Genomic DNA, 14,808 nt, shown 5'->3' on the forward strand with positions numbered 1-14,808 from the left:
GATGTCGTCAACTGACGAACTCATCTCCTCTGTGGTCTCCCTACTTTCCTTTTACTTTTGCAGGGTCTCCAGTTTAGTATTCTAGGGGTCCACCTATCGACTTCTTGTCTCGCCACATTGACCCGCCCACTGCCATTTTTGTCTTCCTACTTGTTTCTGCGATATTGTTCACCTTTTTACGACGTTTAAAATATTGTTGATCCTGCATGATCATATATTTGAATTTCACTGGTGTAAATATAGAAAATAATCCAAAACTGCTATTTTTATTTATTTATTTATTTTTTATCATGCTATTCATTGCATTCGGCCAGCGGTTGGCAAGCAAATGTCAAGAAAAGCAGTCGCCATAGTAATTGTAATTTAATTTTCACTTTTCGCCAGTGAACTGTATTTATTTACGAGGAAAACAAAAAACAAACTAACACGAGCGTTGACTTAGAGATTACACACGCGTTGACTTATGACTGCGATAACTTAAGCATGTTCATTGTTTACTAAATTTTATTAAATATTTGTATATAACCACTTACCAACTTTTTTATATCTACCGGTGTATACAAATATTTAATAACATTTAGAAAAATGTTTGACCAGAAAGTTAATGCTTTGAATATTAATAATATGTTCAATATTGTTTGTTGTGATCGCTCAAATGCTGAGCATGTTTTTAAGCACGTCGATAGTTATTTGTGATTAAGCTACATATCTGCATTTTTCATCGAAACGGCAAAAAGTGGTCTCCTGTGTTTTATCCTCAACGCATAAATGTATATGTAACGTTTATAAATGTTTATCTAGAATTTTCTTGGTAAAACTACAATGCTCATAATATTGATACAAAATTTTGTTCCTGGGTTTGGTTGAACTGTTTGTTGAAGTATTTGAAGAATCACTTTTGCTCAATGCATTCGAAGGGTACAGGATGTAAAAGATGAGAGTCAACAAATGAAGTTTTAAGATATAACATTTTGAACTTTTCAAACTTATTTAGCATTCTTTAACTATGAATTATCACTTTATTTATAGTATTTAACTGTCTTTTTCTTCTTCTTTTGCCACTCCTACCGGAGGTTGGCGACCATCGTTCTGAATTCATCACGATCCTGGGCCAGTCTCATCAGCGCTGCTGCATCCGGCACACCGAACCACTGTCTGAGATTTCTGAGCCATGATGCTCTTTTCCGTCCCATCCCGCGCCTGCCCTCTATCTTTCCTTCCATAATAAGTTGAAGAAGGGCATACTTCTTATTGCGGAAAATGTGACCAAAGTATGAGGCTTTTCTTCTTTTGTCAGTGGTCAGTAACTCCCCCCTTTTGTTCATAGTGCTTAAAACCACTTCATTGGAGACACGATCAGTCCATGAGATTCGAAGCATTCAAGCACAGCCAAAGTTCGAAAGCCTCAATTTTGTTCATCGTTGAAACTTTAAGGGTCCAACCCTCCACTCTATACAGCAACACTGGCAATACATAAGTTTTTATTGCTCTCCATCTAGTCTTTGCATTGTATAGAAGGTTGATCTTGCAATTTTAATCTGGTCTTTATTTCAGAATGCAGATTCCACTCATCATTTAGCCAGCATCCTAAATATTAAAAATGGGTAACCTGTTCTATCCCACTACCATCTATAGTAAGATGGATGTTAATGCCTCTCCGTTTGCTGGCCACCATAGTTTTGGTTTTTATAGCGTTCATTTTGAGTCCGAATTCCTTACCTGCATTATTTACCTTATCGACAAATTGTTGTAGATGATCTGCAGTATCAGCTATAATGGCAGTATCATCAGCGTATCTTATATTATTGATTACTTTACAATTTATTTTGATTTCTATGTCAACATTTTGCAAGGCCACTCTGAATACAAATTCGGAGTAAAAGTTCAAAAGCATAGGCAAAAGTATGCAACCCTGCCTGAATTAATCTAACAACCACCCTTTATCTCCTGTATACGTATTTTCTTGCTCAATTATCTTGGTCATGGAAATAGCAAAAAATCATTCTAATACTCAAACCAAATAAAGACCCAAATAATGACACCAACTATCAGGGAAATAGGGAATAGCATTATGATCGTAATATAAAAGAATTTAGTGAAAAACCGAAATGAGTAGTTAGTCGAAAACTAACGAATCCTCTTTCTCAATTCGGATTAAGAAAATTAAGGATTAAGACAATCTGAGAGCTTTGACTTCTGACATTCAGATCGCATTTTTTAGTCGTCAATATTTGACTGCGGCTTTCCTTTATATTGTCGTAGACTATGATAGTGTAAAGCTCTCTATTCTAAAAAATAAGTTATACTATGTAGGATTGCCAACAAATATAATCCGTCTCATTTTAAATTAACCCATGGAAAGAACAAATTGTGTTTCCGGAACTGAATGCAGAATCATAAGACTAATATGAAAAGGCCTTCCTCAGGATTCAGTCCTTGGTCCTATACTTTTTAACATACATTGTTATGATTTTGAGATGATAGTCCGTCCTTATGCAACTATTCTTCAATACGCGGATGATATTGTCCTTTACGTCAGAGATAAATGTTATTTTAAATCCTCGGAGTCCTTACATATGGGTATAAAGATCTTTAAGCAATGGTTAAACGGAAACGACCTTGATCTTGCTTCTTGAAAAAAGTATTCACAATATTCTTTAAGAGAAAATATAAACATAAGGTTGACTCGGTACCGATTCAAATCTTCACTCATACTATATTCTAAGGTATGATCATTGACAGAAAACTGTCATAGAAGGCTCATATGAGTTACCTAATTACAAAATGTGAGAAAAAAACCCTCTACGTGCTGTAGCCAGAGTGTGGTGGGGATCGCACCCTTCTACAATGAAATTATTTTACAAAAAAATTATTCGAAGTATATTAGATTACGACAGCTACATATTCATGGGATCCTCACCCTAATTGTTTAAGTCTAAAACTAGATCATGTTCAATATAAATGTCTTAGACCAATGATGGGGATTTATAGAAAAAATATTCCCAAAACGAGAATAGGTTCTAAAATAAGAATTTTAAATTCTCCATCCTTGATCCTGAAATTATCCATCATATGGGAAGAATCTTGTTCGAAAATGAGGCATTTTACACGTAATGCTATGCATATTATATTTTACCCTTGGCAGATATCATCTTTCTTAGGATAGAATCCCTAGTAATTTTTTTTAATGTTTTAAACTAAAATTTGTTTCAAAGATTTCAAACTATAGATGTCTGTAGATGTTGAAAAACATGGAAACCGAAAATCTAATATCATAACAACAATACTATAAGTGATTAAATATTGTTCACCTGAGCTTTTGACATTTCAAAGTAGTTCATTTTCATTAATTTTTTCGTACATTATTGAAAAACCTTGCAGTACAATGAAATGTTCAAGAGTGTTCAATGTCCTAGATGAAAATATTAAGTTCTCCAAAACGAAAGCCATTTTCAGGAGGAGTGTACAAGTCTGGATTTTGTCTAAGGGAAGAGACCATTGCAGGAGACTGCTGCGAGATATTGCATAGATTTATATAGGCTTAATGCGTGTTGTCCAGATGCCCTTTGAAATATATGTATGTTTATGTAATAATATTTAATATTTTTTTTGTTGCTATTATTTAATTATGTACATGCTTCCACTTTCCAATATGTTGCATCCCAACTCAACACAGAGCCCTTGGCCTCATGGAGTTTGGGATACGTTATTATTGTATTTTTTGTAATATGTATGTATTTATATGAATAAATAAATAAATAAAATAAATTTATAATAAAATAAATGCTCCAATTTTTACTGCGTGTAAGAAAACATTTTTCATACCCAATTTTCTGTAGCACTGACCTTCCTTATTGGTACAAAAGTTGAATTATGGTCATAGATTCCAGGACTCTATTGTGAACAGCTAATTTCGCCTCCTGGGACAAAACACGTATTAGCACATGTAAAAGGTATTGTAGGAAAACACAAATTCAAGGAATTAAAATGTTTAATTTCCATAGTAACAATAGTATGAGGCAAAACTTAAAATGTTTAAAACATAATTATAATTAAAACAGTCAATCTATTAAATCTGTACATACCACTATTATTTCATTACTGGTTGCAGGGGGTATATTTTATCTTATTATTCCATACTTCTTCATATAACAAACAATAGAGGATGCACTAATGTAATTTTATTCAAAAAACAGAAAAAAAATACGACAGAACCTCCTTTTGACACGGGGAAACGTACCACGCCCATGTAAAAAAAAGTATACAAAAAACAGATTTGATAAATGAAATTGTTTTCTGTTTATTGTACCTTAATTTTATTAAAAAATATACAGTGACAACAAAATACTTTCACCCTTTCAGATCTGAATCAATCCCTGAGGATATAAAAAATATTTTTTGTTCTGTGTGTACTAAAGGAATAATTTTTTAAAAAATGGTATTTTTAATGTTTTTTTATCTTTTAAGCTTTAGAAATTATTTAACGTTCATTTTTTATTTATTTATACAATGGGTTTCAATAAAATATATATAATTTCTGAAATGTGTTTAAAACTTCCCTTACACATAATTTATAAGGAAGACAGGAATTCGCTCCAAAACAAACAAACCAGCCAGAAGCCAGCTGTCATAGTTAAAATGAATTTTTCTGTGTAATGTTGATTTCCGACGTATAAAAAAAATGAGACATACAAAGGGGTTCCAGTGATTGAAAAATAAACTCTCTGCTTTCAAAATTTTTATTTTGGTACTCGCACCCTTAAAATTAAAAATCTTAAAATTCATGTATATTTTAATAACACCTGGTGTTACCACATCCTTAATTTGGTTTTCTTTGAAATCAAATATACATGAAATAATCAAGTTGTATGTACAATGGTAACTCGGAATAATTTGCACCATAAAGGACCAAAGATATTTAATAAGTCACTGAAAGAGCTGACGGATGCTGAGTCTATCGTGTCGGTTCGTGGGATGGCGATGGTTTTCGTTTAAAACAAACATCTATATAGTTATTCTGAATTAATTATAATTAAGTACATAATATATATGTTGTACTAGTTAAGAAGATATGTGGTGACAGGGAACGTTGATGAATAGATATTTGAATATTGTTTTTCTCTCGCTCTGTCGCAGATGCCTTCTCGATACTGTGCGAAAAATACAACCGCACCTCGGAGTGATTATGTCTAGCTAAAATTGACAAAAATGACGTTTTGTTGTCCCAGTTTCTGCACCTCAAAACTGAACCGATTTAGTTGTTTTTTTTAGAAATAATATCACAATTAAGTTTTTTGTGTCGATACTTTGTCTTTTTCTTCTTCTTATCGGCCTGTTTCTTCAAAATTTTTCCATGTTTTTCTGTCCTAGGCACTATGTTTCCATCTATGGCTCGCGAGTTTGACGACGTTGTCAGTCCATCTCCTCTGTGGTCTCCCTACTTTCCTTTTACTTTCGTAGGGTCTCAAATTTAGTATTCTTGGGGTCCACCTATCGACTTATTGTCTCGCCATTACTTACTGCCATTTTTGTCTTCCCACTCTTTCTGCGATATCGGTCACCTTTGTACGGCGTCTTATCTCCTCATTCTTTATTCGGTCTCTTAAGGAGACGCCCATCATTTGTCTTTCCATAGACCGCTGAGTGCACTTCTAGCAGTGAGTGACATGGTTTCAAGACCGTATGTTGTCACCGGCAGAACACGAGAGTCGTAGACTTTGGCCTTCAGATTATTTGGGATTTCCTTATTTCTGAAAACGTGTTTCAGCTTTCCAATCACAGCCCAACTTTACCCGATTCGTCTAGGCAGTTCCGCAGTTTGATTAAATTTTCCCAATTCGATTTTGTACCCAAGGTAAATGTACTCATCAACAGCACCGATAGTTTTACTTCCAGTACATATGTTGCTAGGTAATGGACTCAAAAGTGTTAGTACATTTTGCATTTTTCAAAAATAATTATAAGAACTTAAATATTACTTATTTATTATAAAGAAAGTTAAAAAGTAATACTTTAGTATGCTTCAATGTAGAACTCGTACGAAAATATATAATGAATTCAATCTTTTTCCATCACAATTAGTTTTTTACCATACAAATAAAACGAGTTCAATATAATCATACCTATGCATCTCTGATTTTTCATAAGAAGGATTGTTATGTAATTTTCTGCTATTATTTGATCAATTTTACCTTTTTAAAACTTGTACATACAACTCGACAATTATGTTTACGGTTTTAAAAAAATTACTGTGTATATTTGGAAAAACAGCAATAAGTACGATGACATCAGATCTTTAAAATACTCCAAAGTTTATTAATTACTCTACAACCAAAATGAGGAATGAAATAGAACAACAAATTATAATATGTTGCAAATAAAACTTATTTAACATTTGAATAAAACTATACAATTAGTTAAACTTTAAAATACAACAATGACAAACAAAAGGCCTAAGAGTATTCTCAAAGAAAACTATTTTTTATCTAAAGATAAATTGTTAACATCAGAACGGCAACAAATATGATTTATCTACATATTTTCTGGCAAGATTTTTGGTTCCTTTATATGTTTGCTGAGTAGTGAGTTCCTTTATACATTGATATAATAAAACCGGAAATCACATATTTTAACTTTAATTTGTATGCAACTATTTGATACATTTGAACAAAATGTCATAAATAATAAAAATAGTGATGCATCCAAATGAGAACCCTGAGGCACTCCAGAAAATGTTGTTATTTGGGTTTATGGTATTCAAATGTTAATGATGAATTTCATTTGTTCCCATGTTTTATTACGGTTAGATTAGGTTGGGAAAAATGTCACACGATCTTTACTGCCGTTCCAAACAAGAACGCAGTAACCAACATATCAAAACCACTTTTTTCGATAAATTTTAGATGTATTTATCAGAGTGCGTTGTTTAGAAAGATTACAATTATTCCATTATATGGCACTGAAAAAACCCATTTTTAATTTTTTGATAAATACTTCCATTTTGCTTGGAACGGCAGTGTCAATCAGCCAATTAGTTATACAGAAAAACTCCAAGCATCCGGATTAATAATCGCCAGATTTTATTGCCATCGAAATAATTCTCAGAGTTGGAATTGTATTAAAAACTTACTTAAACATGTCTTGCAAAGTTAATTGCATAGTGAAATTAAAAATAAAAACATCTCCTTTGTTTTTAATTTCTGGACCACAATATGGATATTTAGCAATCTGGATGACTGGAGTTTGAATAAACGGAATTCTACTGTATTATTAAACAATAAATATAATAAACATTTATTTAGATACAGAAAAAAATATAGCTTAATTCCTCTGTCAAACTGAACAGCCTCTATCTATGAATACAAAAAATATGTATAGTAAAATATTTTCGAGAATATTCCATTTCATTTACAATATGGATTCCAAGTTAATAAAACAAAATGTATGCCAAAAATTGACATATGACTATAATGGTACATTGAGTTAATAAAAAATATAATTTCCTAATAAATTGTTAGTTACTATGTATATTTCCTTACAAGGTTAGAAATTAAATTAAAGATCATCTTTTGCCTTAGATTCTGTGAGATTTTAATCTTAAATATATAAGAAAATGAAATATTATAACTCTCAAAAAAAGTTTTCGTCAAATTCAATGGGGTTCTGTGCCTCCGAATAATTTGTCCTTAAAATTCTAAAGAAACTTCAATAAAAAGTAAGACGTAGTGTGCAAGTATACTTTACGAAACAAATTATTGATTTATTTTTACATAATTGACTTACAAATGGGTTGAAGACTGCAAATACGTTTTGATTCTGAATTTTTCTATCCTACGTTGCACTGAACTTTGAGAATAATTTTGACCAGAAAACTTTGATACAAATTGACCATTTCTTAACAATACAAAATATAAAATTACTGAATGGATTTTATTTAACAAGGTTACCTCAATTTGGCCGCTATTAATTTTCTATAATTATTTTGGCACAGTCCAATTTCAAAATATCAAAGCGCAAGAACAATACTTATTTTGGGAGTTTATTATTCTAAGACACGAAAAAATGAAATTGAATTGTAAGGATCCAATATCTGATAAATTATACTAAACAATATCGATATTCAATTTCTATTTTAAATTTTAATAGAACATCAGAATTCTTGTTTAAAATTAAATAGTAACGAAGCGGAGAGTTTTTAATATTTAAAACAAATATAAAAACATCTCCACTACAAACTGAAATCAATAAGTAATTGAGTTCTGGTGCTGACCCTTATGGATGGGAGCAAAGTATGGAATTGGAAAAGCGTGGATGAAAGTAGGATAAATGCTGTTAAAATGCGATGTCTGTGTGGTCAAATTATCTACGTGTTGAGTCGTTGAAGTGCGATTATTATGTAAGGCTGAGATTGCCGATTAAATCAAGAAAGAAGCGCTGCGTCAGTTTGGACACGCACAGCAAATGGATAGCGAAAGAATGGCTTAAAGGATTTACTACGCAAATATTGATGGATGCAAAAAGAGGAAGACCGAGGAAGACATGGCATGGCATGACCCTATTGAACAAATACTTGAAGACGGACATGCCAAAAGTCTGAATAATCCATGATGTACGAAAGACAAGACTTAAGTGGCGTTCTCTGCCTGCCACTGTTTTCGGCGTATGGATGACTATACAGAATTGGACATACCAAAAGTTTTGTTACATAGGTGGCGTATTAAAATTAAAGAGTCACTAACATATTACGTGGAGTTTATTATTAATCTTGTAACTTAGATAATTAAAACAATGGTTCGAATATGATAAATGAAAACATGGATATAACTGATTGAATCTATCTGTATTAATGGACGCGAATTGAATTTGTTTTAGTGTTGATGAGTCGGCTGGTGAAGATCTGGAAGAATCGCAGGATAACCATTAACACCAAAAAGAGACTGGTGAAGGCCTTGGTTTTCTCTATGTTCATGTATGGTGTGGAATGTTGGACACTGAGGGAATCTGAAAAGAAAAAAATCGAAGCTTTCGAGATGTGGTGTTGGCGGCGAGTGCTGCGGATTCCGTGGACGGCCAGACGTACGAATGCATCTATTCTCCAGAAACTGGACATAGGAGAAAGACTGATATCCATGTGCGAGAAAAGAATCTTGCAGTTCTTTGGGCATATTTCCAGGGAAGATTCTGATAGTTTGGAGAAAACTATTCTCCTGGGAAGTGTCGAAGGGACAAGGTCGCGTGGACGTCAACCGACAAGATGGAGCGGTACAGTCACTGAGTTAGTAATGCCTGTAGAAAAGCACAAGACCGTTCCAGGTGGAGGGAGACTGTCCACAGACGAGCCATGCCTGGAGTCAGGCGTAATCACGATCCTCAGACATGAGGCGCGGATTGAAGAGAGATAGTGTTAGCTGTGTGGTGTCAGTTAACCGGTACAAGCGCTGAGCGGAGAGAGTCTCTATTTACGTTTCCGTTTCGTGGCAGTTGGTGACGTTATACTTAGGTGTGTTAGTGAGCCTGGTACTTGGTGTTGCCGGTGCCGGTGTCCATAGTTTATTTGAATTATTCGATATGGATGGATTATTTCCTTTAAGACACAAAAAAATATTCATTTAGTTAAGTTCTATTCTTGTTTATGGTTAATTAGATCTATGAACTTATCAGATATTGGTTATAAACAATTCACATTAAAAGATATACATTTTAATCTATTTCATATAGAATTATTAATTTATTTTATTTTATTCTAACATCCAAAAAAGCGAAGAGTGGTTGAGGTAAACACAATGTATTATCTAGATACCGATTTAAATGGTGAGAAAGTAAAATGTTTAAATGGTAAAATGTGATGGATACTATTTTGTATATATTAAATAACACTAGAAAACCTAAAACACACATTTTTGATAGATTATTATCCTAACATATAAGGCATACATATATTATAATACTCCATACAGTTAATTAGGTTGCCAGCTACTGTTTTGAAAATATATATATATTTCGTCTAAGTGCTTTCAAAATTGTTTACAAACTCTAGAACTTAATTAAATATCGATAAATATTATTGTGATTTGATTGTTTTGGGGTTAATAATTACATCTCGAAAATTAATTATGTAAATAGTTAATTGGTCACATATAAAAATAATTTGAGAGTTACAAATTTAAGCGGGTGAGTTTTCTCAAAATGTGAATGTGTTCAAAATTAAATAAAAGTCAAAAATGTGAAAATGGCATGTTTTTAATGAAAATAAAATGACAACGTGAACACATGTTTTCTTCGTAAATTTACTGATCAATGAAAAATTCATTTATGATTAAGTACCAAAAAACACATTATTTTATATGGATTAACAAATTATTGTGAAGTAACCAATTTACAATGGCTTAAATTTTAAATGAAGCTTATACTCTAGCAGTATATTTTTAGTTTATTCGCTAAATGGACGAAAATATCAATCCCATTGCAAAAACAACGCAATAAAAAATTGCTTTTAATTTTCGTGGATGTAAACATTTTTGTAATTACATATATATATTAGGGATGCGGATGCGGGCTCAGTTTTGCATATTCTAGCTAGAAATTAGAAAGACAATTGATAAAACACAAAGGATATCTATTTAAAAAACTGTATTGGAACTGTTAACAATTATTATTCATCTAAGGATATAAAATTTTCAAACTCAAGTATTTCCTTCTTCACGAGGAAAATATATCACCTTCGCAACTTCTCTAGAATCTATGTAGAATATAACACTCAGGTGTGAGGTTTTCAACTTCATTTAGGGATTTATAAGTAATAATAAAATTTCCTTAATAATGAGATTGCAAATGAGCTCAGTTGAACCGAATTCACTCTGTCAGCAACCTACGGGAGAGTTCTATTTATTTATCATAGTCTAAGTAATATACTTTAGAATGCGAATGACACAAATAGATCACTATTACATTTGGCTTTGTAACCGCATTATAATATAATTAACCAACTTTGACGAGAGTATTATCAAAATATCCCAAGAGCTAATTACAATAAAAATGAAAATATAAGAAACAAACAGTTCCTTTCATTTGGTACTTAAAAATATAAACACAGATTGATGACTGTACAAATTACATAAATCTTCATCGATAGTCTGTATAGTATATCGTTGGTCGACAGGGAAAACTCGTTAAGTTCGGATTCATGGAAGTGACTCCATGTCACTAAGTTTAATATTTCTCGACAACATTAAGCGATCCCTGAAACAGCTGTTTAGGATTGAATAATTTCATGAACACTTGTGTGATGTCACACTAGTCTACATACGATACAAGACTTGATATATCTCTCTTATTTTTTGTAATGTTGATGTTGTATTCTTTGTAATCTTCAAATGGACATTTTCACACAGGATTTGTAAAGTAAAATTTGTATAAATATGCAGGATTTTGTTACAAAAATATTTATCATTGATACGCAAAGAATAATAAAATTATGCCAATGATAGTGATGCCTATCGGCATCCCAAAATAAATCTGTTGGACTGTATTAGAAAGAGCACGAAAATAGAACTTATAACGAGGAAGACAGATACGCTGTTTTGTGGCGGGTGTTTGTGTGAAAGAGACAAAAAAAAAGTGGTTCAATCAGTCTGTTATTGGCCGTAAGCGGGAGTGCACGTTAGTTATGTGGCATATAATTTATTTTGCTATAACAGGCCTAAATTATAGTATACTTTTAATAAATTATGGAAAAGGAATTATTTAATAGTCTTCTTTTTGTTTTTAAAATGTCAACTTCAGAATATTCTGTCTTTTGCTTGAGACAACGTAAAGGAATTTTACAGCACAGTCTTTGCAGAGTAAACTACAGTTTTGCAAGAGATTTTTAACAAATAAAGTCGTTTTACCACTGTCTTCAATGAGTTTTGCCTGTCAACCTATGATATGGTGCGATACATTCAAATAATATTTTAGCATTAGTTTTTTGTAATATTTTCATAATACTCTCAAATAAAGTGTAAAATACTCTGAAAAACTTATCTGGCACTGTACAGTTTATAAATAGTGCCAAATTGAGTGTGACTTAATAACTTTACAAACACTCAATTTACTCGACGAACGCACTGCGTAAATAACGTTTTGAGGATGTAAATCGGAGGCAGCCTCAACAAACTGATGGTGACATTTGATTTAGAAGTTTAGGAAATCCATTTGGGATGGATCACTGTTCACTCAGCACTGTCGGTCTATCGCGCGAGTTTGTGTCGCGCCACTTTGAGGGAAACTTTGGCTTGGGCGCACTTGAGGGCGGCGGCCGCCTCTTCACAAGTGGCTTCCTTCAGGGACTGTCCGCCGACTGAGATGATTATATCTCCCTTCTGGAGTCGACCGTCCACCTCCGCTGCTCCTCCGTGGACCTGAGGATTGGCAAATTTGTCAATTAAAATTATTGTGCTATAATAAAATATCGAAATGTTGATAAATCGAAAGTGATGGTTTTTGAAACGGATGAAAATATAATTAAATGTGAGATCAGTGCGAACGGAGATATTCTGAATCAGGTAGAAGAATTTGCGTATCTGGGAAGCGTATACGGGAACCAAACTCACCAATCAGCAGAACGCGACGAAGAGAACTTATGATGTCACAGATGGAGTAATAACAAAATATTAAAACAAGATATGCGATGAGCATAAACATTGTGATACCTCAAAGTAAAACTGCAATTTTTCAGAGGCATTGTACAGAGTACTGGGGCACAGGGTATTTAATATGTTGGACGTAAAGGCATCTGTTACAATGTTTATAAGAACATGATAAGCAGTAGCTCATTCACACATAACTATCGACATTCTAATAAGCGATGTGATAAAAATTTCTCACCATGGCTGTTTATCATAATCGCGATCACAATGGAACATCCGTGAACACCTTATTAGGTATATGACATAATATTTTAAATGTCAAAATATTTACATTCGCGACGTTTAATCCTGCTGCGTAATATCGTAATCATATATTTGAATTTCACCGGTGTAAATATGGAAAACATTCCAAAACTGCTATTTTTATTTATTTATTTACTGTTTATCATGCTATTAATTGCATTTAGCCGGCGGTTGGCAAGCCAAATGTCGAGAAAAGCAGTCGCCATAGTAAATGTAATTTAATTTTCACTTTTTTGTATTAGATACTCCTTACTATTTTGCGTATGCAATATATTGTACTATTTTTGATAGTAAATCCGATTTTTGCCAACAAACTGTATTTATTTACGAGAAAAACCAACCGACACGAGCGTTGACTTAGAGATTACACACGCGTTGACTCATGACTGCAATAACTTAAGCATGTTCATTTTTGTTTATTGTGATCGCTCAAATGATTAGCACGCTTTTAAGCACGTCGATAGTTATTTGTGATTGAGCTACAGGTAGATAAGTAGACCTTTTTATATCTTGTAAATTATTTCTATGACTAAAAATTGTATAGGTTGTAATTGTGAAATACCTTCTTGTTCTTTTTATTTAAATATTATTTTTATGTTCATGTTTTGTAATTTACATTTGTTTGATTGAATACTTTGTACAATCCGAGGCCCTGCTGTTTAATCTGAGGTGTGATATCCGAGGTTTTTTATCTGGGTTATTCCGTGTAGGTTAAAATTGTTCCAACGTTTTGGTTACCCTTGGAGAGTCATCATCAGATGGCACAAAAAAAACAATATGTATTGATAGCTGTAACTATGAAAATCTACTCATCTGTTTGATAGTAAGGTTTGTTGGAACAGTAGTTAAAAAAGGTGCTAGATTTGATAATAATAGTATGGACTTTAGTTCTTAAGTTAGTGGACTAACAGCTGAAATGAAGAATATTGAAGATAATTGGAAAATACCCACCAGTTCGGATATGTAGACACCGGGTGGAGGTTTCTTGGCCATAACTGTTAGTCCAACTCCTTTTCCAGACTTTTTGACTAAATCTACGTCGATTTCAGTGAATCCAACAGTTTCTGGTCGGAAGACCACCATTTTCATCTGAAATAACACAATACAAGTGTAAGAATGATAAAAATGTAATAATAAACGATACAGAACTAATAAAAAAGAATTATCCTTCATGAATCACTTCGCCCTTTCTATAAACACCGAAAGGCAATTGTCGCTACTATCCGTGGCCCTCTTATAGGTCCTGTCAGAAATATAGATTTGGTGGCTTTCGAATTTATTTAGTTTTTTTTTTCTTTCTTTTTTGTTATTACTGTATCTATTCTCGTCTCAATTGCATACACCGAGATTGGTCTGACACACGTTTTGTATATCCGAATCTTGCTTCTAATCCCAATGTGTACCATACATTTCTTAGGCATCCAGATGCTGCCAAGGCTCAACTTGTTTGTTTATTTTTAAAATGAATTTTAATTCATTGCAAAAATTATATTGGTTTGTGGTCATGTTGCTAGTGTCTCGGACTTACGGATCAAAGATCCGTGGTTAGAATCCCACTCTACCCCAACTTGATTCCCATGTTCTAAAAGTGAGTTATTTACAACTTACTGAAAATGGTCCTTAAAATTAAATATTTGGGTAAATCATAAAAACGCAAATATTTATCTAAAAAAATAAATAATAATCTATGCATTATTTTTTTAAATCTTTTTGTTTTACTAACTGAGATAGATATGTTCCAGTCATCAGGAATTGCCGCTACCACTATGGTTACATAATCTGCGTCATATGTGACGTTAATGACCTTATCCAAACTTGTAAAAGAACGGCACCTTTCTTCTCAGAATTTCCCCTTAGCTTTGCTAAACGCTGTATAAAA

At 32.8% G+C, this 14,808-nt stretch overlaps 1 protein-coding gene across 1 annotated transcript in view; it reads right to left on the reverse strand.

The window, feature by feature from the left end:
- Positions 1–11,754: 11,754 nt before the first annotated feature.
- Positions 11,755–14,808, reverse strand: part of LOC148277615 (multiple PDZ domain protein-like) — a 434,817-nt gene continuing 431,763 nt past the window's right edge. The window contains exons 31-32 of the mRNA XM_088232645.1: positions 13,881–14,018; positions 11,755–12,398 (exon numbers count right to left, since the gene is read on the reverse strand). Of these exons, the coding sequence (XP_088088771.1) occupies positions 12,228–12,398; positions 13,881–14,018 (309 nt within the window). The 3' untranslated portion in view covers positions 11,755–12,227. The remainder of the gene's footprint in view (positions 12,399–13,880; positions 14,019–14,808) is intronic.

The sequence above is a fragment of the Micrasema longulum genome, unplaced genomic scaffold (assembly GCF_059751315.1).
Source record: "Micrasema longulum isolate JH-2025_06_02 unplaced genomic scaffold, ASM5975131v1 h1tg001006l, whole genome shotgun sequence".
Taxonomy (NCBI): Eukaryota; Metazoa; Arthropoda; class Insecta; order Trichoptera; family Brachycentridae; genus Micrasema; species Micrasema longulum.